At 45.7% G+C, this 27,417-nt stretch overlaps 1 protein-coding gene across 1 annotated transcript; it reads left to right on the plus strand.

Annotated features, from left to right (window-relative positions):
• Positions 1 to 1,822: 1,822 nt before the first annotated feature.
• On the plus strand, positions 1,823 to 18,378 carry MYOZ3 (myozenin 3). The gene is made up of 7 exons (XM_055143531.1): positions 1,823 to 1,903; positions 3,576 to 3,637; positions 11,688 to 11,880; positions 11,989 to 12,022; positions 13,245 to 13,368; positions 14,711 to 14,873; positions 18,210 to 18,378. The coding sequence occupies exons 2-7, from the start codon at positions 3,577 to 3,579 to the stop codon at positions 18,376 to 18,378; spliced, it is 744 nt and encodes a 247-aa protein (XP_054999506.1). The 5' UTR covers positions 1,823 to 1,903; position 3,576.
• Positions 18,379 to 27,417: the final 9,039 nt, after the last annotated feature.

Below are 27,417 nucleotides of genomic sequence, written 5' to 3' on the forward strand. Positions count from 1 at the left end.
CTGGGCTGAAGTGTCGGTGCACCCATGAGCTGCCCCTCCAAGCCTCAGCTTCCCTGTGCGTAAGTGAGTAGGTGGGCTAGGGAATGGTTGGGCCCAGCAGGTGTAGGCCCCGGGCCAGCTGCTTCCTCCCGGCGGTGGCTGTGCCTGTGGAGATGGCAGGTGGCTCTGCGGTTCCCCGAGTGTCAAGAGTGCCCGTCTCCCGCGGAGGGAATGTGCTCCTATCCCAGCTGAGACCAAACCTCTTTCCCAAGAGGAGTCAGAGACACGTGCCTGGACGGTCTGTCCTGCACCCGGGGCAGATGCCTCCCACCCTTAGCCCAAAGCTCCCTTCTCTGGGCGTGCTGGGTTGCTCTCTGACCCATCTTCATCTTCAGCAGACCTCTCCTGAGTGCTGTGTCCCCACCGGCCTACTGCGTGTCTCCAACACACCATACCAAGTTCATCCCCAACTGAATTTGGCATCTGTCCTCCACCCCCAACGGGCTATCTCGGTCACTCCAGCCTGAATCTGCTTCCACTGCACCTTCAACCTCCCGTCGGGATGTGGCGATGCCCCCCATACCTCTTGAGTCCCTCACTCCTCTCCATGCCTCCCGCTCTCTAGCTGCTGCTCTCAGACCCCTCACTTGGCGACAGCGATACATACCCTTTTGCTTCCAGGGCTGGGGTGAGACTCAGCAGTAAAGCACTTGCTTTGCATGTGTGAGACCCTGGGTTTAATTCCTGATACTGAAAGAAAAAAGAGAATCTGCTTCCAACCAAATTCCCCCAATGTCCCAACATATGTTTCACACACATCCAGAGATACCTTTGGAAAACGCTACCTGACCGCTCTGTCCACCCCTTTAAACCTTTCACCAATCCCTTATAAGTGCACTATCCCTCCTGTACAGCCGTCTGGGGGCTGATCTTGTCCACCTCACCACTCAGCACTGCCCTGTCACCTTCAATTCTGGTTCTAGTTGTTGACCCCTTGGCCTTCACATGTGCCATGACCGCTGCCTCTGGCGCCATGCTCCTCCCTAGCCTGGTGACCTATCCAGCAGCCAGGGGTCTGTTCAGATGTCTTTGCTGGAAGCTCTTCCCCACGCCCCACCCCCATGCTGTCCCATGATGCACTGTAAATGCCGCTGGATCTGACCCCTCCTGGCTCAGCTCCTTGAGAAGAGAGCTCTGTCTTCTTATTTTCCACCTCAACAGAGAGACTCAGGGGCTGGAGCGATAGAACAGCTGGTAGGATGCTTGCCTTGCACACAGTTGGCCCTGGATTTGATTCTGGTACCCTATAGTGTCTGCTGAGCCCTCCAGGACCACGAGCACAGATTCAGGAGCAAGCCCTGAGCACCACCAGGTGTGGCCCCCAACCAAGAGAGAGACTCAGAGAATGTGAGACAGGGTAGAGAGAGAGAAAAGGAAGGAGGGGAGAAAAAAATCATTCATACATTCATGCATCAGGCGACCATCACTCACTGGCTCATTTGTTCATGCAGCAAACATCTATTGAGCACCTAACAGGTGCTCTTCTAGCACCCAGAAAACAATGCATAAACTCAAGTGACAGGTCACTGGTGTTCAGTGGACTCTGTTGTGTGCATTGGAGTGTCCGCACATGTGTGAGTGAGCCCTCTGTCTGCAAGGGCCCGCTGCCGGCCACCTGTCTTCCCTGGGCCCTGGTGCTCTTAGCATCTGGCCCTGGATCCTGTTGCAGCCCGAAATAAGGCAGTAAGCTGCGCCGAGGCAGAAAAGGTTCTTGTCATCTGAGGCCAGAGCCGGCTATAGGACACACCCCGAGTGCTGACTGCCGGCCGCCAGCACAGAAACCACCAGCACTCAGCTTCCGGGCAAAGGTGTTAATCTTGAGCGTCCGACATACCCTCCTGACCTTTGGGGTCCCATCTCTCAGGTACCAGGAGTCTAGGGGTGCTCAGGGAGCTGCGGAGGAGTGGGCAGAGGAGATGAGTCAGGTGCTAGAGCATTCCTCACCCCAGGAAGAGGCCGGGCCCTGGGCAGGACCTGGGAGTAGGGCCCGGAGGAAGCCTGAGGCCTGCGCGGAGGGTGGGTTGAGTGCGCAGGACTGGCGAGAAGGGGCTGACTGGAGTCGAGAAGGGGACTGGTAATGGCTCTCGGAGTCCCTCTTTGTAAAGTTCTGGCTCCTCCCAATGTCTGTGCATTTCGAGAAAAGGGGGGTGGGGTACCAAGCAACAGATCTGGGGACTTTCCAACCATAGCTAAGTGGCCATAGCTAGAGCAGTCACAAACATGACCCTCACTCAGATGCATGCAGTGACACTTGTGTTTGCGAGCAGCTTCCTTCCTTCCTTCCTTCCTTCCTTCCTTCCTTCCTTCCTTCCTTCCTTCCTTCCTTCCTTCCTTCCTTCCTTCCTTCCTTCCTTTCTTTCTTTCTTTCTTTCTTTCTTTCTTTCTTTCTTTCTTTCTTTCTTTCTTTCTTTCTTTCTTCCTTCCCTTTCCTTTTGTTTTTTTTTTCTTTTTGCTTTTGGGCCCACACAGTGATGCTTAGGGGTTACTCCTGGCTCTGTATGAAGGAATCACTCCTGACAGTGCTTGGGGAACTATATGGGATGCCAAGGATTGAACCCTGGTTGGCCATGTGCAAGGCAAATTCCCTACCCACTGTGCTAGTGCTCTGGTCCCTGCAAGAACTTTTGGGGACTCAGGGATGCCTGAGGCACACCCATGGACTCCCATGGTAGCCTGATCACCTTCTGTTGAGCACAGGGCCAGGAAAGTCCTTGCTCGTAGTGGCAGAAGGAGTTGGATGTGGACCTTGACCAGATCCCTGGTCCAGGCTTGGGGGTGGGGCAGAGATGTAGTCGGTATGTTCTCTAGAGGAAGGAACACAGGGAGACCAGGGAGGAGAGGAGGTGACGTGGGGTGGGAGGTCTCCAGGGTCTCCCCGACTCGACCTTCTCTCCAGAGCCCAGTTAGTGGATCTCGATTTGGGACTGTGGAGCTTCTCTGGGGTTTCTATCCCCATGTTATTTTTAAATCTCCAAGACTCCTGGAAAGTGCCATGAGATGCAAATTGGACGATGGAAGAGAGAGAAGGAACAAGAATGAGTAAACTGAGGAATAAGTCAGTCAAAGGAAGAGTGGGGTGGAGAGTTCATTCAGCTTCCTTGGTCCACCCTCACAGACAAGAAATGGAGACCAGAAGGGAATTCACTCCCTCCCATCGTCTCCCTCTCACTGAAACCTCCAGCGTCTTGTTAAAGTTCTCCTGAGCCAGTGTGGTGGTAGGGCAGGGTGGGGGCAAGTGACAGTATTCTGAGGACCAGCCCCCCTTTCCTCATGCTCCTGACGTCCCAGACACCTGTTCAGCCCTGAGGAACAAACCCAACGATGAGACAGTGTTTCTCTAGCAACATGGGATGAGACCTGGGTGACCTCAAGGGTCTTGCAGCCTTTCAGCATCCTCCAAGCCTCCCCAGCTGAGACAGCACTTCTTCAAGACTTTGGCATAGTCTAAGGTTGGGCCTGGGTGGATCCAGGACAGGGCGGGAGTTGAGGGGGAATGAAAGTGACCTGGCCCATCCGAGGGCGTCTTCTCTCCACAGGATGATCCCCGAGGAACAGAAAGGACCAGAGATGGCTGCCGGGAGGGGTCTCACTGGGTCAGGTAAGGAGGACCCAGGCCAGTATGTTCTTTGGACCCCCCCCCCCACATTGTGGAGCCTGACCTCAGGCCTGGGCAAACAGGCTTCACATCAGCCCTGCGGGAGGGTCTAGAGAGTCTGCCTTCTGGGCTGTAACGCTTCCCGACACATTAGGGGCTGGTTCTTATATCTGCCTACTTGTTGCTGAGACTGAATAAGACCTGGCCCCAGCTAAGTCTAAGCCCAAACTGGACTGAGGGCTCTGGTCTCAGAGCCAGGCCTCCCGGAGCCGGAACACAGTTGGCCTTGCTCCTTCAGCTTTTGTGAGGCTCTGAGGCCCGAGGTAAGGAGTAGGGAGAGTGGGGCAGGGGACAGGAGCTGCCCACATGACACCGCTTCACTCAAGCTGACTCTTCCCATCATCAGTACATACTCAAAAAGTCTACCAACTTCATCTATTTTAAAAATATTTTGAGGCTGGAGCAATAGCACAGCGGGTAGGGCGTTTGCCTTGCATGCGGCCAAACCGGGTTCGATTCCCAGCATCCCATATGGTCTCCCGAGCACCGCCAGGAGTGATTCCTGAGTGCATGAGCCAGGAGTAACCCCTGTGCATAATTGGGTGTGGCCAAAAAAGCAAAAAAATAGAAATAAAAGTAAAAATATTTAATTGATTCAGATTTTGTGGCCTGAATACAATCTGAACACAATTGATTTCAGATGGTTGAAAGGAACCTCACACACATAATTCCAACACCACACCCACCACTAGTGTCCCCACCTCCCTCTCCCAAGGACCCCAACACCCCTCCCTCCCTTTATCTGATGTATTGTGTCCAGATTTACTATTCAGATAGGATGGCATTTTTTGTTTTCTTTCATTTTGGGGCTACATCTGGCAGTGCTCAGGGGTTACTCCTGGCTCTGTACTCAGCAATTATTTCTGGTGGTGTTCGGGGGACCATATGGGATACTGAGGATCCAACCCGGGTCGACCAAGTGCAAGTAAAACGCTCTACCCGCTGTATATAGCTCCAGCCCTATGGGTGGCTTTTTATTAGAGCTTGAGTTTCCATGGCTATCAACTTTATAAGACCTCTTCTGGAAATTCTTGGCTTAATTTTGATGTCTGCTTATTTAGCTTACTTGAAAGCATTTCAAATGTTTTTAGAAATAAATTCAGCTAAGTTAGGACTCTCACACTTTAGTGTGAACCATAGTGACATGGTATCATTGGTAGAAAATACAGGTTTCCAGCAATTAACTGCTCACAGGGATTTGGATTTAGTGGCCAGGATGGGGGCATGATGGTGGTGTGTTTGAGGGATGGGGGGGACACCACACGTCTTCCTAGGGTACTCTCATGCTTGTGAACAGCCACCCAAGCTCTGACAAACCCCGTCCAAGGACATTGTCACAAGCTTGCCTCTTTTGGAGTCCCAAGAAATGTTTTGCCGTACTTCATGTGTGTGGTCCTTTGAATCCGTTTTGTATGTTCTCGCATCCTAAACCTGGTGTTGTTCCCTTTTAATTCCATGATTTTGTGTGCCGGAATAGGCAAACTTTGTAAGGTATGGATTTTCTGAACAGGAGAATCATTTTCTTTTTCTCTTGTCTAGGTAATGAATTAACTGGAGTTATACAGACTGATATCATTTATACCAAACAGGAATTATCTATAAACTTCTGATTATTGCTAGGCTGCTAGAGAAAGACAAATTTGAAACTAAAGGAAAGGAAAAGGAAAAAATTAATCTCAACTCACCTTTAAGAGGCAGTCACCGTAAAGTAACACTGATGGGAACAACACTATCATGTACTTCCTGTGTCAGCTGCTGTGCGGAGCAATTTTAACCTTAACCCATAAAACTCCCCAACAACTCTAAGCCAGCCATTGTTACCATCACTTTGCAGGCCAGGAACACAAGGCTCAGAGGAGCTCTCTCGTCACCCATCTGGCAGATGGGGGAACTGAGATTTCACTCCAGATCTCTTTGTTCCCAGCGCTGCTTCTCAACTATCAGGCTTTACAAATCATACATCCGTTTGATAAACAGTGTAGACAAGATAGCAGAATGACTCTAAAGTGAAAATTCCTCATAATGGAACCATCTGAAAAGAATACCCTTAACATATTTATTTGTGTAAACACTCTTCTGCTCTTGAAGAAACATATGTCTATAAAAGCACTTACATATGGACTATGTGCTAGAGTCTAGACTTCAGCCGGAGATTTGCTTGGGACATTGGTGTTCTGGTTTTGGAGCCACACTCAGTTGTACTCAGGGGCTATTTCTGGCTCAGAAACGGGGCCACTATGAAGTTTTGGGATCGAACTCAGGCCCCCTTGGAGGTCTGAGTAACGGTACAGTGAGTAGTGAGTAGGGCATTTGCCTTGCATGTGGCCAACCTGGGTCGAATCCCCGGCATCCCATATGGCCCCCTCAAACATGAGTGCAGAGCTAGGAGTAACATCTGAGCATCACCTGGTGTGGTGACCCAAATAGCCAAAAAAAAAAAAAAAAAACCCAAAGTAAAATAAGCCCAACTTAGGCCCCTACAGGCAAAAAATGCACTATCAAGCTTTCCTCCATACATATCCAAGAAAAGGTTCTTCGTTTAGCAGCAAACCACAACTTCTTCCATCTTTGTATGCTTTATTATAAAGGGAGATTCTCTGCCCTCGTTTCCAGCATAGAGCATCTCTTTTATATACCCCCCGTTCCCACATAGAATATATTGTATATATGTAATATATCCCCTGTATAAAACCTATTGTTTAAATTTATATATAATATGCCACATCATAGAACATATAGATATATTTATATATAATATGCTCCCTGCACTAGACATATTAAATATACATATATATTTGTATATACTCCCTCTCCCACATAGAACATGTTGTGTGTACTTATATATAATATACCCTCTGCATACAACATGTTGATATATTTATATAAAATATGCCCCCTGCATACTATGAAGCCTACTGTCTGTTTGTATACAACCCCTGCACAGAATGACTAGTATATGCTTATGTACTCCCTTCCCTCACAGTGCCTCGAAGACGGGTTGGACCCTGTAGCAGTACCGGGAGTGACTTTCGAAGCTGTTCTCAGGAGTAAAAGGGCAGGGTCAGATGTGGGCTGAGTGGATGGCCCAGGCTCAGCCTGACACCCTAGGGGGTTCCAGAGAGTTGAACTGCATGGGGCTTATTCTCCCCAAGCCGGGGGTCCTTGCAGCTCCCACAGAGTCCCACAGAGTACAGTGGTGAAGGACTGTGGGCCACGGCGGGGGCACCATGTGCAGCCCCCATGAGACTGAGCTCTAGTACCTTAGTACCCTCTCCCCGATTTTTTCTTTTTCATTTTCATTTTTTTTTCTTTTTGGGTCACACCTGGTGATGCACAGGGGTTATTCCTGGCTCATGCACTCAGGAGTCACTCCTGGCGGTGCTCAGGGGACCATATGGGATGCTGGGAATTGAACGCTGGTCAGCCGTGTGCAAGGCAAACGCCCTACCTGCTGTGCTATTGCTCCAGCTCCCCTCTCCCCCCAATTTTTATTGAGGCACTCTGATTTACAGTACTGCTAATGGTAGGATTTCATGCACAGAATTTTCCACCAGTGTCCATTCCTCTCCAAGGACGCCTCCCATTCAGCGTTCCCCTGTCCTTGGTTGGCTCAGTTCTGTAGACCTGTTTCAGGTTGGAATGCCTTTGACCATTTGCTCTTCTACTGTTTCTTTCTATCAGACAGATAAGGGGCCCCATTTTGTATGTGTATCCTGTACCTGTCCTTCTTTCTGACTGGCTTCACTCAGCATGATTCATTCTAGTTCCATCCAAGGAGCGGAACATTGCATGATTTCATTTTTTTCTCATAGTTGATAGACTTGTTGAGTCATAGTCTCCTTTTTCAGTCATCTGTTCTTGGACACACGCGTGGTTTCCAGATTTTGGCTATTATGAATAGTGCTTCATTAACATAACTGTTCAAATTTCTCTTCAAAATACTGTTTTTGGTCCTTTGTTGTAGAAGCCTAGAAGTGGAGTTACTGGGACAGATGAACGCCTAATACTCAGTTTTTTGTTGAGGGTTTTTCATTTGTTTGTTTTTGGACCACAGCCAGTGGGGCTCAGGGATTACTCCCGGCTCTGTGCTCAGGAATGTCTCCTGGCAGGCTCAAGAGAGCACATTGAGTGCCAGGCATTGAACCTGGGTGGCTGCGTGCAAGGCAAATCTCTGGCCCTCTGTACTATCTCTCTGGCCCTCAATTTTAGTTTTTTAGAAGTGTGCATATTGTTTTCCAAAGAAATTGAACTAGTTAACATTCCTATCAACAGTAGATGAGAGTTCCTTTCCCCCACATCTATGCCAGCCCGGATTGGTTTTGTTCTCTTTAAAAAATTTTTAATAAGCCACACCCAGTGTTGCTCAGGGCTTACTCCTGGCTCTGTGCTTAAGGGCCCACTCCTGACATGGTTGGGGGCCCATGTGGAGCACCGGGGATCACACCTGGGGTTAGCTGTGTGCCAGGCAAGTTCCCCGCCCTTGTACCAATCCAGTCCCAAGTTTTGTTCTTTTTGATGTGTGGCCTTTTTGTTGGTGTGAGGTGATATCTTGAACTGTCTTGATTTGCCTTTCCCTAATCAATGATACAGAGGATTTTTTTCATATACCTATTGACCATCTGTATGCCTTCTTAAAGGAAGGGTCTTTTCATCTTCTCCCCCTATTTTTAATGGGGTTGTTTGTATTTATGTCATTGAACTTTGATCTCTAGTTTTTACAAATTGAATCCCCCCTCAAAATAAACATTTATTTATCTTTGGATGTGTTTGTTTGGCATTAATCCCAAGAATGAAGCTTCTTAGTCAAGTAGGCTTTATCTAGAAACTTTAATTTGGGAGGAGTGGGAAGGTTGGAGCCTCTAGTCCTTTGGGGCTACTACTGGATCTGTGCTCAGGAGTAATCCCTGGAAATATTTAGGGACTGTATAGCAATAGCACAGCGGGTAGGGTGTTTGCCTTGCACATGGCTGACCCGAGTTTGCTTCCTTTATTGCTCTCAGAGAGCCTGGAAAGCTAACCGAGAGTATCTTGCCCACATAGCAAGCCTGGCAAGCTACCCATGGCATATCTGATATGCCAAAAACAGTGACAACAAGTCTCACAATGGAGATGCTACTGGTGCCCACTCGAGCAAATTGATGAACAACAGAACGACAGTGCTACAGTGCTACAGTATGTGGTACCGAACTAGGGTGGGCTGTGTGCAAGGCAAGTACATTGCCTCCTGCAAACTCTCCAGCTCAGCTTTCAATTTTCTGAAGACGCAACAACAAACCCCCACATGGCTCGTAAATCTCAATTCATCTCATATTTGAGAATATGACTTTTATTATGTATTTATAGCACTTCGGACATTTAAATATGCAGTACATTTTATTACCAAGAACAGTTTTAAGTGAAATTTTCTTCTATGTTCAACAAGTAGTCCCTGCTAATGTTTGGAATAGCTCCTTACATATTTTGTAATGACAGTGTAAGAACATAGTTATTTATTATGATATATATTTTAAAAGCTCCTGTTATTTCTGAAGCTTAAAAAAATCCCTTTTCAGGGCTCAGTGATAAAGGTTCACATATATAAGGATATATGTTCACACATATCCTAGGTTCCACGCCTAGTATACATCCCGCCCCAAATCAATTATAATGTAGGCTCTTACCGGTCCCAATCAGGAGGCACCTAAGGAGGTGTGATGACTAACACAATGTGGTATCTTAGATGTGATCTTGGAAAAAAATATTTTAAACTAAGGAAATGGTCAGAGGATGGTGGAGGAGGTGGGTCGGCGGAGAGAGAGTACAGCAAGTAAGGCACTTGGCCTTCACAAATCCTGTGTTCCCTGAGCACAGAGCCAGGAATAAGCCCTGAGCACAGCCAGGCGTGGCCCCAACTTCCCTCCTCTTCTCCCCCAAACCAAGAAAACCTGGAACAAAGGAGCTATTTTGAAGAGTTAGAGCACATGATTTGCATGCGACAGCTCACAAGTTTGATCAGGGGTACCCATGCCCTCCCGAGCACTTCTGACATGGCCCGAGGCTCCCCAGCATCACTTGGTCAGAGCAACACCACACCCCTGAGCCTATGCCACCAGTCTCCAGGAACGGCTCCTAACCCCTCTGAGCACAGCTCGGGAGATGCCCCAGTCCCCCACAAAAGAATACGGGAAATCTGAATGTTAGTGCACAGTTTTAAATTGAGATATAATGTCATATAGCATTAGTTTTAGGTGTAGAACATAATAATTTTACACTTACTTATGATCGCCACAATAAGTCACTCCTGAGCTGTCACTGTAGCACTGTATCACTGTCATCCCATTGATCGTCTATAAGTAACGTCTCAATTCGTCCCAGCCTGAGATTTTAGCAGCCTCTCTTTATTCATCCTTCCCAACAGTGTTGCATTAGAGGCTCTCCAGGGTCAGGGGAATGAGACCCATCATTGTTACTGGTTTTGGCGTATGAATATACCATGGGGAGCTTGCCAGGCTCTTCTGACTTGTAAAAATAGATGCAAAAAACCCTCAAACATTATCAAATCTAACCCAGAAGCACATACACCATGGCTATAGGGATTTATTACAGGAATGGAGGGTTGGTTCAGAACGAGTAAATACATACATGTAAGATAGCACATTAAAAGGAAAGTCAGATGGTCATCTGAATAAATGCAAAAAAGGCATTTGACAAAATTTAACATCCTTTCATGACAAAATACTTAAATTAGGAATAGAAGTAAGTTCTAAATGAAGAGAACTTACTAATGAAGGGAACCTGGAAAGACTCAAAGCTACCATAATATGGAATAATGAAAGATTAAAAGATGTTATCCTCTACGATCAAGACAAAGACAACCTCTTTAATCACTTCTACTTTATATTGTATTGGAGGTTCTAATAAGGGAAATAAGTCAAAAAAAAGAAATAAAGGCACACAGATCTATAAAAAAATTAAAAGTAGCTATTATTTAAACATGATATGAACTTGAATTCAAAAATCCCAAGAAAGCCACAGAAAACTATTATAGTTTATAAATATAGTTCTAGATCAACATACACAATCATATATAATTATATTTTTTAATAGTCTGAAAGTAAAATTAAGAGAACCACTGTCTATGCTATTAAAAAAATACACAGGGCTGGAGTGATAGCACAGCGGGTAGGGTGTTTGCCTTGCACGCAGCCGACCCGGGTTCGATTCCCAGCATCCCATATGGTCCCGTGAGCACCGCCTGGGGTAATTCCTGAGTGCAAAGCCAGGAGTAACCCCTGTGCATCGCCAGGTGTGAACCAAAAAGCAAAAAAAAAAATACACAGAAGTAAATTTAATGAAGTGCAACACTTGTACACTGAAAACTATGAAACTATGAAACACCATTGAAATAGAAGATCGGAAAGTACGAAAACATCCATATTGATGGATCAGAAGAACAGTGTCATGTTGTCAATACAACTCACTTGATTCACCAGATTCATTGTAATGCCTGTCAAAATTCCAACTGCCTTAATTGTATAAATTGACAGGCTCACCCTTAAAGTTATCAGGAGGAATCAGAGTGACAGCACAGGCGTAGGATATCTGCCTTGCGCATGGCCAACCAGGGTTCGTTTTCCAGCACCACATACAGTCCCTAAGTCTGCCAGGAGTCACTCCTGAGCACTGCCAAGTAAATAAGTAAAAGAGTAAAAGATACATAGGCAAGTTTTCCAATCTTGCCTCCATGACTATGTTGCAGAGGAAATTCATGGAAAAAACAAAACTGGCTGCAGAGCATATGAAAGGGTGTCTGTGTCCTTGAGTGTCAACCGTATGCAGATTAAATTCTGAAACGTCCCTTCTGCTCCTCCGGTGGGAAAATATTCTGTAAAATGATGATCCCCCCCATATCATGTCAGCACATGGGGGAAAGGAGCTTCCTCATTCACAACCCGCCATGTGTAAGGTGATCCAGGGCCCTGAGGTTTGACACTCAGCTCTTGGTCTCTCTCAGAAACCCCTTTGCTGAACCTGGGCAAGAAGCTGAAAGTTCCCCAGGACTTGATGATGGAGGAGTTATCACTATGCAACAACAGAGGATCTCTCCTCTTCCAAAAAAGACAGCGCCGCGTGCAGAAATTCACCTTTGAGTATGCAGCCAGACAGCAGGAGGTGAGTGAGGAAACGGAGTCCAGAGAGGGTCGGTGGTTAGTCTAATGCCAGTGAGTCAGGGAGGGCTCATGATCTCAGGGGAGAGCCTAAGCTTCAGCCGATTGTCCTTGAAATGAAGCCTCTGCTTTACCCTGTGGCCTTAGGTGGGAGCTCTTCAGGGTCTCCATCGAGACAAGCGTAAGGTCAACAGGAAGAGTGATGAAGTGAAGTGATTCCTTTAAAATAAAAGTGCAGACGAGGGGCCGGATCAGATAGGGCGTTTGCCTTGCAAGTGGGTGACCCGGGTTCAACTCCCTGCATTTCATATGGTCCCTCGAGCACTGCCAGGAGTAGTTCCTGAGTGCAAAGCCAGGAGTAATCTCTGAGCATCGCCCGCTGGGTGTGACCCAAAAAGCAAAAAAATAAAACATAAAAATAAAAAATAAATAAAAGTGCAGAAGAACTTCCAGGTGCTGCTTGGGGCAATATCTGCTGTGAGCCACATATGGAAAATAATTCGCTTAACTAATCCCACTGGAAGAAGGGAAGGCCCTAGAACAATGTGCTAGTGGAGATCCTTAGAGAAGGGCTTGTCCTTGGCTTTCAAAACAGCGGATGGTTCCAGGTACATGTAGTGAACTCAGGGGTGTTCCCTGCAGGCCTCGTTCCCTTTCTGGTCTAGGCTGAGGTGACGGGGTGGATCTCATTTGGCAAAGTAATAACATGAGAGAACACCCTCTTTGTAGTGTGCCTAAGCAAGGACTTAAGTATATCGTCTCCCACCGTGCAGTTGAGCCCTACAAGTCTGATCCTCCTCCTCACTCACATCCTTCAGAAAAAGGAAGCTGCGGCCCAGGAATGACAAGTATCTGCTCAGTATCATGCAGCAACTAACATCTGGACCCTCTCCACATTCAGACACTTGATTCAACGTTCTGTACTATTTTTTTCATTTTGGGTCTTTTTGGGTCACACCCAGCGATGCTCCGGACTTACTCCTGGCTCTGCATTCAGGAATTAATTCTGGTGGTGCTTGGGGGACCATATGGAATGCAGGGGATCAAAACCTGGGTTGGCCGCCAGCAAGGCAAACACCTTCCCCACTGTCCCACTGTTCTATCCCTCCAGCCCCACAAAGCTGTGTGCTATTAATCTACCGCATGCCCCCACGTCACTCAGGGCTGGTAGCTAGGACCTGACTCCACCCTGACTTTTTGGTGCTAGAGGATTCTCTGCCTTTTGACCCACCGAGTCTCCTGGTGATTTGTTTGTCCTGCCACAGGTCCTGACTGGAGGTCTGGGGACAGCAGAGCAGAGGACAGTGAGTATGGAGGGGGAGCCCATAGAAAGGGGGGCTCGGGGGAGGGACTGGGCAGTGGGGCTGCAGAGTTCCCTGCTTCTGAACGTGCCCTGTCCCCAGGTTGCCAATGGCCCTGAAGAGCAGAACTACGGGTCAGCGATGCACAACTTTGCAGGGTCCCCTGGGGGCTCACAGTGGACAGCCCCTGTGGAGCCTGCCCACAGCCCCAGCGCCCTGGCACCAGGTGAGTGACCTGCATGAAGAGGGGTCCTCTGGGACCTGGGTGGGAGGCAGATCATGGGTGAGTCCCTCATGAAGCAGTTTAGTCACACACATGTAACACACAGCACACCACACAATACAACATACAGCACAACACAAAAGAACATGCCCTACCATAACACACACTGCACTGACACACACCACACACATAAACACATGAGAAATACGCACTGTACACCATGAAGTACATACCACACATAGCACACACCACACACACCCTACACAAACACACAGACCACACACCCCACCATACACCACATATACACATCACACACTCTACACACCACACCATACCACATACCACGCACATAAACACATGACAAATACATACTTTATACCACACATACCATATATCACACACCACTTGCCATACACACATATACCAAACAGATAATCATGAAAAATACATAGAATGCACACACCACTACATACCACACACTACACACATGACAAATACATATACTGTACATTACACTATACTATACATACCACGCACACCACATATCACACACCACATATATAAACACATAACAAACACATACTATACACCACACAGTACATAATAAACACATAACAAATACATACTATATACTACACAGTACATACCATACACACCACATACACCACACACACCAAATGCCACACACACCACAGAATAAAACATCTGACAAATACACAGACCACACACTACTTACTACATACATACCACATATACACACCGCACACATACAACACAGCACACATTACACACCACATACCATGCACATAAACACAAAACAAATACACACTATACATACCACACACAGTACATGCCATATAACACACACCACAAACATGAACACATGACAAGCACACACCGCACACACCATGCACACTACACACCATACACTATACATCTCACACATAAACACATGACAAATCGACACCACATACCACACCAGACAGACATACTGCACATGAATACACGATAAACACACACTGTCCGTACATGCATGCACATACACACATGACATCACTGGCCAGATACAAGCGCAGAGAGTGCAGTGCCCGGGCTCAGGCGGCTGTGCAGAGTCCTGGTGAAGCTCCGAGGGCCCCTCCATGGTTTCCCGCCTCCCCCGCCCCTCACTGGGCCAGGTCGGGCTCACTGCTGCCCCACACTGGCCGCTTCCCTTGGCCTGGCCCAGCCAGTCCTCTCGGGGTGCGCGTGAGAGTGCGGGGCTGGGGCGCGCTGAAGGAGCCCCGGCTCTGCCCGCCTGGCACGTGCCCTGGCGTGTGCCCTGGCACGTGCCCTGCTTCACCCCCAGGTTATGCAGAGCCGCTGAAGGACATCCCGCCCGAGAAGTTCAACCACACGGCCATCCCGAAGGGCTACCACTGTCCGTGGCAGGACTCGGGTGGCTCCAGGCACTTCCACAGCCACCTTGGGAGTCTCACCCCACACCCTGCCAACTATCGGAATTTCAACAAGTAAGCGGGGCGGGCGCTTGCGGAGCGATGGGAGAGGGCCCTTGACAGCAGGCGTCTCTGCGCTTCCCGAGCCTGGTCTACACGGCAGGCTCTGAAAGCCCCTCCAGCTTCTGAGCTCTGGCCTCAGCACAGAGCAGGGGCTCAGCCTACGTCAGGAAGTGAGTAGGGAACAGCACTGGCTAACAGAATCCTTCCCGAGGGAGGGAGGTGTGGATGCCGCAGCCTCCCCTTTCTGCACAGAACGCTGTTCATGAATTCCGCCCTCGGCCCCAAGTCACAGAGGACAGCAGCCGCAGGGCTGGCCCAGGCTGGTTCGTCCAACGCCTGAGCCCAGGTTCCCATTCTCTATCACTCTCTCTCTCTTTTTTTTTATTGTAACTTTTTTTTTTTTAATTTTTATTTTTTTATTTTTTTTATTTTTTTTTTTTTTTTTGCTTTTTGGGTCACACCTGGCGATGCACAGGGGTTACTCCTGGCTCTGCACTCAGGAATTACCCCTGGCCATGCTCAGGGGACCATATGGGATGCTGGGATTTGAACCCGGGTCGGCCGCTTGCAAGGCAAACACCCTACCCGCTGTGCTATCGCTCCAGCCCCACTTTTTTTTTTTTAAATGCCACACATAGCCGTTCTCAGGGCTCTGTGCTCGGGGAAACTCCTTTTAGAGATCAAGGGACCATTTGAGATGATTCTCCATCACTCTTTTTTAAAAATTCTGGTCTTTGTGCTATACCCAAGACCTCCTGGCTCTGAACTCAGGGATCTTAGTAGGGCTCAGGGGACCATATCATTCCTGTCAGGGTTCAGGGTGCCAGGAATTAAATCCAGTGCCCTGCCCACTGTACTATCTCTCTGACCCCTCCATCACTCCTTTTTATTTTGCTGATTGCAAAATATACACTTTAATTATAAATACAAATAGACATAAAATAAGGGCATGATGAAATATACACCTTGTGGTGATTAACTTAGCAAAAGCTGGTAGGTTAAAACTAAATGTATTAGAAGAGATAAAGAACATTTCATAAACTAAAATGGTATCTTGCCCAGAATTGATAGATCCCAGTTTAGTATAAACTTCTTTACCCCCTTCCTGCCACATTAATATAGTGTAGAATATTCACACAATACCTAATAAAACTAAAGAAAAAAATATATATATACGTTATACTTGGATGTGTTAATAAACCTCTTCAAGTAATGATACTATAACTATACAAAGAGCCAAGTAAAATAACCACTGACTTCATCTAACTGACATGTTCCAGGTACTGTATCCAGCACCTAGAGTTCTCCCTCATTTCAAGTGCCCCAGAATGTGTCAGAATAGACCTGGGCTAAATAGCACAGCAATATCAATGATTTTTTTTAAAAAAACTTTTCTATCACTTATAAGATATGCTCTGATACATTTGGAATTAGGAAATAAGTAACAATGGCAACTAGAGAATCACTTAATTATTTAAAATGATCATATTTCCATAACTATGGAGAAGAAATAAAAGAAAGAACATTTTTGAACTGGACGATAATGAACATATGATGGTAAAATCTGATTGAATACTGCAAGCTCAGTACTTGTCCATCACTCCTTTTAATGGATAGAGTGGTGAACATCTTTTCCCAGGTGGGGGACATCTTACCAGCTTGAGACCAGCTCACCTTTTTCCTTATTTTCATCAACAGTCTGGAAGAGAACGAGAAAGTAGCTTCGAAGCTGTTCCAAAGGAGCATTGGCTATGAAAGTTTAGCCTGCAGATGTGAGAACCACAGAGGAATAGCTCTTATTGTTTAAAGCAAAGGCCCTCAAAGTAGGCCGAAATGCAGACTCCATACCTTGCTATGTGACCTTAGGCAAGAGGCAAAAGCCCTCGGAGCCTCCATTTCCAATCAATAAAATCTATTTATATTATGGTAATTACTTCCTAAGATTGTTTGAGTATAATGTGGAAAAAAAAAACATTGGCAAAGTTTCTGGCAGGCTATAAACTCTGAACAAGTAGCTGTGATTATGATTGATATTGTTAAAATCATACTAATGTTTCAACTTACAAAAGTGGAGATGATGCTTGGAAAAGCTACCAAGGGGAGAACTTGGAAGGCCCTGAGAATGTCAGGCCCCAGCCAGCTCCCGCTCAGACGTGGACATGCCACTAGCAGAGTTGTGTATTACAGATCTCTGAGCGCAGACAATCTCTGAGACACACAAGGGAACTTGAGCTAAAAAAGGGAGAAACAACAGTGATGGCTGCAGAGTTATACTCTGGGCTCCTCATCAGGTGCCCAACGCTGAGGTCTGATCAGTTTGGAAACTGCCCCACTGGTCCCTGAAGGTTTAGCTATGACTGCCACCACGGGGGTGGGCTAAGTGAAAATGTATTCCTAGCCGGGATCTCGGCCCCAGCCTGAGTTTTACCTTTTTTACCTTTAAGCTGGAGCGATAGCACAGAGGGTAGGGTGTTTGCCTTGCCCGCGACCGACCCGGGTTTGATTCTTCTGTCCCCCTCAGAGAGCCCGACAAGCTACTGAGAGTATTCTGCCTGTTGTGCTATCGCTTTGGGCTGGAGTGATCGTACAGCAGGCAGGGCATTTGCCTTGCACGCGGCAGACCTGGGTTTGATCCCCAGCATCTCAGAAGTAATTCCTGAGTGCAGCGCCAGGAGTAACCCCTGAGCATCGCTGGGTATGACCCAAAAAGAAAAAAAAGAAAGAAAGAAGTGGTTTCAATTTCTATTCCTTATATAGAGGCATAATAAGAATTCCTATAATAATAAGAATTCCTATAATAATAAGAATAAGAATGACTGTTCAAATTTCCCTCTCATTCCAATTGGATTTATTGTTCCAGTGGGTGGGGGAGGTGACAAAAGGAAGGAAAACCTCTATTCCAAATGGATTCCATTGGGGAAGCTAGAGAGGTTTTCTAGGAAAATGCTCTAACTCTGAAAACATTGTTTATTTCCAAACATGCCAGCCCACTACAGGCAGATTTGGAAATGGACATAGCTGGATACCTATTATAAGAGTGTACAAGAGGGGCCGGAGCGATAATATAGCGGGTAGGGTGTTTGCCTTGCACGTGGCCGACCCAGGTTTGATCCCAGGTTTGATATCGGCATCCCATATGGCTGTATTCCTGAGTGCAGAGCCAGGAGTAACCCCTGTGCATCACTGGGTGTGACCCAAAAAGCAAAAAAAAAAAAAAGAGTACAAGAAACTTGGGGTAGAGAAGGGGAAACTGAGGCCCAAAGAGTCACCATAGCCGGTGACCTGCGCGCCACCATTTTGCCATTCTTTCCCACACAGCCCACCTCTCTGCTGCTCTTCTCTCCCTAGGACCCCAGTGCCCTTTGGAGGACCCCTGGGGGGAGACACCGTTTCCAGGGCAGGCCCTCCTTCCATCCTGGAGCTCACCAGTGGCTTGGAATTACTCCGTCGCAGACCCAGCTTCAACAGAATAGCTCAAGGCTGGGTCCGTAGCCTACCAGAGTCCGAGGAGCTATAGCTCTGGCTGAATTCTCGATTTCCCAATCTTAAGAGTTTGTGGAACATCTGAAGCCAAGACTTGTTGGACAGCACTTCACAGTTTATGATGGTCTTTCACACACACACACACACACACACACACACACACATACACACACACACACATACATACACAATTTCACTGCCAAGGCAAAGAAACTTAGTGTTCCTGGAATGTGGGTGCCCTTCAGAAGCTACCTGGGGATGTTGTTCATAGTATGAATTTCTAGCCTGTCGCAGACTTGTGCCTCAGAATCTCTTGCGCAGAGGAGTCTCTATTTGTAGACAATACTTATAGGTGATTCCGATGTTGCTTGTTCCTAATTTGTGACTCAGGATGTTAAGCCCCAGAGAGGGTTTGCATCCTAGTTTATACTGATGCTGGTGCCTGATTTCAGCTTATTCTCCCAGAGGTGGTGGTTGCTGGCCGGCAGTTCATTTGCCTCTGAGTAATTGTTACCATTAGGAAGGCTTTACTTTTACTGGGAATTTTTTTTATGTGGTTGGTCGTTAGTCTTTCAGTCAATATTTACTTTATACCGCTGTTTGCTAAATACTGTTCTCGCCCCAAGGAAAGTATGTGCGTAAGCCCATACTATATGCCTATACTATCTAAGCCTATACTGTATATAGTATAGAAACATAGATAGTACATAAAGTATATCATTTATATATGTGGGAGTATGTACTTGATACTTGTATTACATAGTATATACTCCCTATATTTCTTGCATATACTAGATTGTAGAGAGACAAATTTTTTTTAGGGGGGATTTTGGGTCACACCTTGCGATGCTCAGGTATTACTCCTGGCTCTGCACTCAGGAACCACTCCTAGCAGTGCTTGGGGGACCATGTGGGGTGCCAGGGATCGAATCCGAGTTGGCTGCATGCAGGGCAAATGCCCTACCTGCTGTGCTATCGCTCCGGTCCTGAGAAGACAAAATTTTCAAGTGCAAGTTATCTTAATTTTTCCCAAAGTGCACTAATTGGCAATTAAAAGACAAGTTCCAGAAGGCATAAGAAAGGGTCCCTAACTCTGATTGTGTGATGGGAGTCCAGGAAGTTTCCCAGAGTAGACTTCAGAGAAGGAGTGAGTGTCCCTCACGAAGAAGGGTGATAGGGGCTAATGTACCTGGCCAGTGGACTGATGTGTGAAGTTCAGAATTGTCAAAGCCGTAGGGAGTTAGGGAGAAGGAGGAGGGATTTGTGAGAGGAGTAAATGAGACCCAGAGTAGTGGGAACTACTAGAAAAGAACTTTAGGAGGGGATGAAGTTGGGGATGGGTTTCCCTTTGCTCCTCTCCTTTCCCCTTGAAGAGGAGTAAGACTGGAAGTCTGAAAAGAATAAGACCTGGACTAGAGAAATGGCCATCAATGTGGAAAATAGAACACTGTTCTGGTGTCTTTGAGGACAGATGTAAATTGGGATACCTAAAAGGAACCCTTTCTTTTCACCTCTGTCTTCTTGTCATCATAAGCAGGTCCAAGGGTAGATCTTGTCTCCATTGGTTCACTAGGAAAAGTGGAGATCATCAAATAATGATGGCTAGTAATGAAGGTGATGATGATGATGATGATGATGATGATGATGATGATGATGATGGTGATGATGATGATGATGGCTGACTTTTATTGTAAGCCTCGGAGCTTGAGTTGGTTCTACACACAATCTATTTCTAATTTTCAGTACACCTCTGCAAGAAGGGTTACAGATGTCACAGATGTGAATATCCAGGTTAAGGTGAATATCCCAAGTTACAGATGTGAATATCCAGGTTTATAATAGGATAGTGAATTTTCCAGGGACATAACCAGAATGGGAATCTGTCTGTTTTGGGTGGGAATCACTTCTCACTACAGTGGAAAAGTGGCCAAAGCAGGAATCGTGCACACTGGATCACTGGATTTTGACATCCTACTTAGAGCTTAAAGGTTAAGAACTCAGGCTGGTGGTCAGACTGGTGGGCCTCCACCCTGTAAGATCTGGACAAGAATAGGAGAAGCCCACTAGTTAGAGCTGTAAGCATTATAAGGGACACAGGCATGCTAAGTGTTCAACTGTGATTATATTCCCTGCAACAACTCCTCTTGATGGGAAAAGATGTTCTTGTAGTAGACGCAGCGGAGGTCTGAAGGAAACCCTCTGATCACTCTCTATATGACTGCGTTTGGACTTGAATGACCTCTCTGCTGTATCTCTTTGGAGAATAGAGAAGGTCAGGACTCTCTCTGCTTCCCATGTGTGCGGGTTGTGCTTGCATTTGCCTTTTGCTCGAATGTTTCACCGTTCTCCACACTGTCTCAAGAGGTGAGCAACCTGACACTTAGAATTGTTTGCAGTTGCTGTGTTTCTTTGAGTTTGGGAACTGCCATTTAAAGTCTCATTTCCAGGGGCTGGAGAGATAGCACAGCGGGTAGGGCGTTTGCCTTGCACGCGGCCGACCCGAGTTCGATTCCCAGCATCCCATATGGTCACCCAGCACCGCTAGGAGTAATTCCTGAGTGCATGAGCCAGGAGTAACCCCTGTGCATTGCTGAGTGTGACCCAAAAAGCAAAAAAAAAAAAAAAAAAAAGTCTCATTTCCAAGAGCCACAGCCGAACAGGGTCTATGAAACACAGAAGAGGACTTGGGCTGCTGCTTCTGTACTTTGAAGGAATTACAGCTACCCACCAGAAGAGGAGGGGCCGGGGTTGGGGGGGTGCTTCTGTCCTTGCTCCTTTCTCCTCCTGATAAAGTGAGTTTTGCTGATGTTATAAAAATGCTTATTAAAATAAAAAACAAATAAAAAATAAAAAAATAAACTTTGAAAGTGTTGGTGCGTGCTTAGACCTGTACCATCCCCACCTTCCTTCTTATGTCCCGCCCTATGCCCACATACCAGAGAAAACTGCGGTCAGCAATCTGAGCTTTCTTTTTTTCAAATTTTACTTTATTTTTATAAAGTTGTTCACAATAATTTATTACATTCAATATATCAACACCAATCACACCACCATTACACCTCCCATCATCATTATTTTGAATTTTCCTAACCACCACTGAAGCTTGCCCAATTAGCAAGGCCCTAAATAATTTATTTTATATTGCTTGTTATTAATAATCCACTAAAAATGATCAAAAATTTTCTTAGAAGAAAATGTGTAAAGATTGTTGTATCTCAGCCTGAGTCTTTAAGCCATTGTATAAGAGATTACTAACATGTTATAGGTTGAGTCTTTTGTGCTAGTATCTTTTTAAATTTAATTTTATTTTTATAAAGTTGTTTACAATAAGAGCAATAGCACAGTGGTAGGACGTTTGCCTGGCACGCGGCCTACCCGGGTTCAATCCCTTCACCCCTTTCGGAGAGCCCGGCAAGCTACCGAGAGTATCTTGCCCACGTGGCAGAGCCTGGCAAGCTACCCGTGGCATATTCAATATGCCCAAAACAGCAACAACAAGTCTCACAATGGAGACAATACTGGTGTCTGCTCAAGCAAATCGATGAGTAACGAGATGACAGTGACAGTGACAGTGACAATATTCCAATACCAATTCCACCACCATTACACCTTCCCACCATAATATTTCAAATGTCTCCACCTGACCCCCAAATTCTGCCCCCAAAGAAGTACATAAATAATTTATTTTGTATTGCTTATTATGAAAAATCTGCTAAAAATGATCTCATAAATTTCCTTTAGAGGAAAGTGTGTGAAGATTGTTGTATTTCATCCTGAAGCCATTGAGCCCTTGTATATAAGAAAAACTAACATGTTGTTAACGGTTGAGCCTTATGCACACACACACACACACACACACACATATATACATATACATATGCACACAAAGAAAAAGTATTTTTCTTTTTCTTTTCAAGATTAGTTGCAGTTGCTTTCTACTTTACACCCCATCAAATGTGATGTGCAACTTTTGGCATATTAGTGGTGCAGAGTATGAGATGTCGTGTGGTTGTGAATGCAGCGGTGCACTCAAGGAATTCTGAAGTTTTAAATATGGTTAGACAGCTGAGGTTAAATTATTATTATTATTTTTAATCTGGATGTTGACTTTGGAGTTTGCAAGGCAACACTGCTGCATGTTGCTCTTGTGTTGCTCTCTTCTGAGAGATTTATTTGTGAGACTCTGGATTAGAGCCATTAAGGATCTTATATGATGCCAGAGGCAGTTTGTGGGATGACTGCCAGGCTACGGGAAACACAGGGAAATGTGGAGAGTTGCTATTCCCGACTCTGTGCTAGAATGGGGATTTAAGTGACAAGTCCCACATACCTGGGATTTTCAGCAGATTCACTCATGGGTGAGGCTCATCCAAGCTTGAGGAGATGGGCTGTGAGCATGGCAGTGATTGAGTTCTGGAGGTTTTCAGCTGCTGGGCTCTGTTGGGGCAGGGAGAGGTACTCACCACCCCCCCCTCCAGGTTTCCCCGGGTGAGACAGCCTAATGTGGGGTCTGGAGGCATCTCTGTGGTGTGTTGCTCTGAGTTGCTCTCTTCCAAGAGATTTATTTGTGAGTCTCATTCTTACTTTTAATCAAGACCAGTTGCTTCTACTTTACACCCCATCCAATATGATCTTTCTTTTTAAAAAATTTTTATTAAAGTGCCATGATTCACAGTTACTGATAGTTACATTTTAGGCATACAATAATTCAACACCAATCCCTCCACTAGTGTCAACTTTCCTCCACCAGTGTTCCCAGATTCCCTCCCCATCCCAACCTCCACTCTACCCCCACCTGTCAACTTGACAGGCATATTATAAAGTTTCAATGGTTGCCACTTAGATCTCATGTTTTCAGTTCTATTGAATCTGTATTTTGGGTTTATGTCAACACTCCCCATATCACTGGTATAACTGAAGCCTTGATGCCTGCTAACCTATTACTTCTTGTTATCTTCTTCCCCCCTAGCAGTTTGAAGTTTCTAGAATTGTGGAATTCTTTTGGATAAATATATACATGTGTAAAGATTCATACATAATTGTTTTAATGGGATCATTTTATATAAAATTCTATCTTAAGCTTCTTTATTCAATAGTAGGCAGGTAAAATTTGAATCCTGAAAAATGAGATCAGGGGCCAGAGTGGTAAGACAGTGGGGAGAGCATTTGCCTTGCACGTGGCCAACCCAGGTTTGATTCCTGGCATCCCATATGGTCTCCTGAGCACTGCCAGGAATAATTCCTAAGTGCAGAGCCAGGACTAACCCCTGAACATTACTGGGTGTGACGCAAAAAGTTCTCACCCGCCAAAAAGAAAAAATAGATCATTAATTCTTCATATAATTTGAATATCAAGTAGTCTTTCATATAGTTTTCTATACTTTTTTTTTAAATACAAATGATATCATACAGTGATGTGACAAGTGGTTGCAAAGGCTGAAAGATATCTCAATGGGTTGAGCGCATGCTTTGAATGCGGGAGGCTTAGGTTCGGGGGTATGGTGCTGCCAACAGGTCAACCTGTACCTCTGGGGCAAGTGCATAAGCAACCTGATGGTGACTTCAGGCTTCATGACACCCCAAAATTGCTACTGTGCCTTTGGCTGGACCCCACCAACTTGGGACCAAGTTTACCAAGAAATTAAATGGCAAAAAGTTAAGTATGTGAGAGCCATGCTCACAAACCACCTCCGGCTCAGCAATGTAAGTTCATTTATTGGCTTTATTTCAGAAACCTGTAGATAAATCTCGAAAGAGATCAAAAGCCACAGTTAATCTCGGACCCAGGCATTGCTGAATAGATTGGGGTAAATCGGAGGGGGATGGGTTGGCCTGGGACCCACCCAAACTGAGACCCTAGCAGCTGCTTGCTTCCACATCCAAAATCATTGCCATACCCCTGGCCTGACTCCACCGTCTCAGGACAAACCTCAGCAAGATATAATCTGTTGAAAATTCTGGTATGCAGGTTTTGTGACTGAACTCTTCAGGCTTTCCCAGACTTGGGGTGGGCTACCTCCCCCCATTTCCCAATACTTATGGAACCACTGGCAGTCACCCCCATGAACCAACTCCAGCGCCATCCTGTAAGCTCTACTACTGGCCTTGCTCCAGAGACCCATAAATAAATCTCTAAAGAAATCAAAAGCCACAGTTAAGCTCAGACTCATGATGGCTGAACAGACCAGGGTAAATTGGAGGGGGGGTGGGTTGGCCTGCACCAGCCCAAGCAAAGCCCTTAGCAGTCGCTTCCATGATCCAAAATTGCCGCCATACTCCCGGCCTGACCCTACCATCTCAGGACGAACCTTACCAAGATATTGAATGCCCTGAACACACACCATGACCTCTTAGCACCCGTATTACAAACAATAATGCATAAAAGGAAAAGGAGAGAGAGAGAGCAAGAAGGAAAGTGCCTCTCATAGAGGGAGGCTGGGGGTAGGGGGTGGGAGTTGGGGGATGGTGGTGGGGTAACGGGGGACATTGGCAGTGGGAAATGTACACTGGTGGAAAGATGGGTGCTGGATCATTGTATGACTGAAACCCAATTATGAACAGCTTTGTAATAGTCTATCTCATGGATATTCAATTAAAAATTTTTTCTTAAAAGTAATGTGGAGTTCATGCCAGTTCAATCAGCTTAATCAATGACTGAATTAATAGCAATACTTCCTACATATGAAAACAAACAAAAAAAAGACTTAGGTTCAAATCTTGCCACCACATGGTCCTGCAAGCACCACCAGGAGTGACCTCTAGGCACAGAGATGGGAATACCATCTGAATACTACCAGGTGTGACCCTAAAACAAGAAAACAAATAGAAAAAAAGAATTAGAGAATTAAGACTAGCCTAAATATCAGGAAACTGCACTGGACAGAGTGAAAAGAAACACAAACTGCTTTACTGTAGTGTGTGTTCACAAAATGTGTGGGCATGCGCTGTGTGCATTCAGTGGCCATGAGCTGCCTCCCCACCCTGGCTGGCTACTGCCACCATCAACAGATGCATGAAGGAGGGAACTGGAGCAACCAGGGTGATTGGTGATCAGTCACCGTTTATTCCAATCTCCATCCCTATTCCAGACTCACACTCCTCTCATCTCAGACTCCTACTTCCCCCCATGCTGGTCTCCCAGCCTAGTTTTAGAGAACAATCACCAAGGGTTGGGGTAGCAATTACACATAGGTGAGATAGCACAACCAACATATGCAAAGCCCTTGCTCTTCTAAGACCAAGATCTCATCCTGCTAGGAGATCTGCTCAAGGGTGGAATTTCATCTAAGGGCTACTTCTCCTTTCCTTAGTCCATATCCATTTAAACAAATCATCTTAAATTTATTTCTTAATAATCGTCCTAGTCATTTTGTATGGACACAGTAAGAGATATATTAAGCTTATGGGGTGGCTCTCCTGGGAACATGTTGCTATATATCCCAGACTACAGTACTCAGTCTTTTCTAATCTCGGCAGGGTCCTTGTCCAGTCACTCTCTTTAGGTCATGACAAAATTTGTCCATGACCGTTATCTTAACTTATTATAAGTTTTATGGTGCTTGGCTTGTCCCTTTTCGATGCCAGGGTAGCTCACATCTTGCTCTGGGTCATCTAAATCCCTTTGTCGGGACCCTGCTTTTGGGGTGCTAGGAACTAAGGGCAACTGAGGCTTATGTCAGGTAAATATGACAGATGCCCATGAGTAAATATTATTTGGAGTCAATTAACTCTCAAGCTACAAAAGCGTCGCATTAGCTATCCTCCTGTGTCTACACAAAAGGGACATTGCTTTAAAGTAAACTATGCAAAGAACATAAGGGAAAGGGAAAAGCAATATCCCACTTACAAATACAAAATCAAGAGTCCTAAGAAGAATCTGACCTTACAAGTCACAGGGCCTGGCATAGGGATATAAGTGATTAACAGGGGAAGCGGAGCACAAAGGAGAGCTTAAAGATAAACACATTGGATGGAATGGGAGTGCCTCGGGAGCACTGTGATGGGTGTAGATGTGATAGTACAGTGAGGATAGTGTTTGCCTTGCATGCAGCGAACTGGAGTTCAATCCCCGGCATCCTGTATGATCCTCTAAACCCACAAGGAGTGATACCTAAGCATAGAGCTTGGAGTCAACCCTGAGCAATGCCAGGTGTGACCCCCGCCCTAAACCAAGCCAAACCAAACTAAAAGTCCCTAGAAACAAAAGCCCTGCCTGGTCCAGATGGGTTCCCGGGTGTGTTTTATCAAACCTTCAAGTAATACTTACCACTTGATTCCTTAAGCTCTTCTATTTTATTTTTTAATTTTTGTTTTTTGGGTCACACCCAGTGATGTTCAGGGGTTCTCCTGGCCCTGCACTCAGGAACTACTCCTGGTGGTGCTTGGGGGACCGTCTGGGATGCTGGGGATTGAGCCAGGTCAGTACATGCAAGGCAAATGCCCTACCCACTGTACTATCACTCCGGCCCCAACCCTAAGTCTTTCTAAATTATTGAAGAAACAGATATGCTTCCTAAGTTTCTATAAAGCTCACAGTACATTAGTACTCAAATTAGGTAGAAATGCTACTGAAAATAAAAATTTGCCTCAGTTTCCCTGATAAACATTGATGTAAAAATCTTCAACCCAAAAAAAAAAAAACTTCAACAAAATCTTAGCAAGCCAAATTCAACTGCATATCAAAAAGATCACTCATATATGACCTACTGGAATTTATTCCAGGGATAAAAGGATGGTTCAACACACGCAAATCAAGTAGTGTATCACACCAAAAAAAAAAAAAAGATAAAAATAATATGTTTGTATCAATCAATGCAGAGAAAACTTCTGACAAGATCCAACATCCATTCTTTTTTTTTTAAATTTATTTTATTGAATCACCAAGTGGAAAGTTACAAAGTTCTCAGGCTTATATCTCAGTTATACAATGCTCAAACACCCATCCCTTCACCAGTGCCCATATTCCACCACCAATAAAAACAAAAACAAAACAAAAACAAAACCAAAAAAAAACAGTATACATCCCACACCTCACCCCCCCAACCCCCCCCCGTGCGTGATAATTTCACTTCCT

The sequence above is a fragment of the Sorex araneus genome, chromosome 6 (assembly GCF_027595985.1).
Source record: "Sorex araneus isolate mSorAra2 chromosome 6, mSorAra2.pri, whole genome shotgun sequence".
NCBI classification, from domain to species: domain Eukaryota; kingdom Metazoa; phylum Chordata; class Mammalia; order Eulipotyphla; family Soricidae; genus Sorex; species Sorex araneus.

Excerpts from the sequence above, each read along its gene's own strand:
- MYOZ3 (XM_055143531.1), top strand. The coding sequence starts at position 3,577 with ATGATCCCCGAGGAACAGAAAGGACCAGAGATGGCTGCCGGGAGGGGT. Across the intron at positions 11,881-11,988 it reads GAGTCCAGAGAGGGTCGGTG|GTGGGAGCTCTTCAGGGTCT; the intron begins GTTAGTCTAATG and ends CTGTGGCCTTAG. Across the intron at positions 12,023-13,244 it reads GGGTCTCCATCGAGACAAGC|GTTGCCAATGGCCCTGAAGA; the intron begins GTAAGGTCAACA and ends CCCTGTCCCCAG.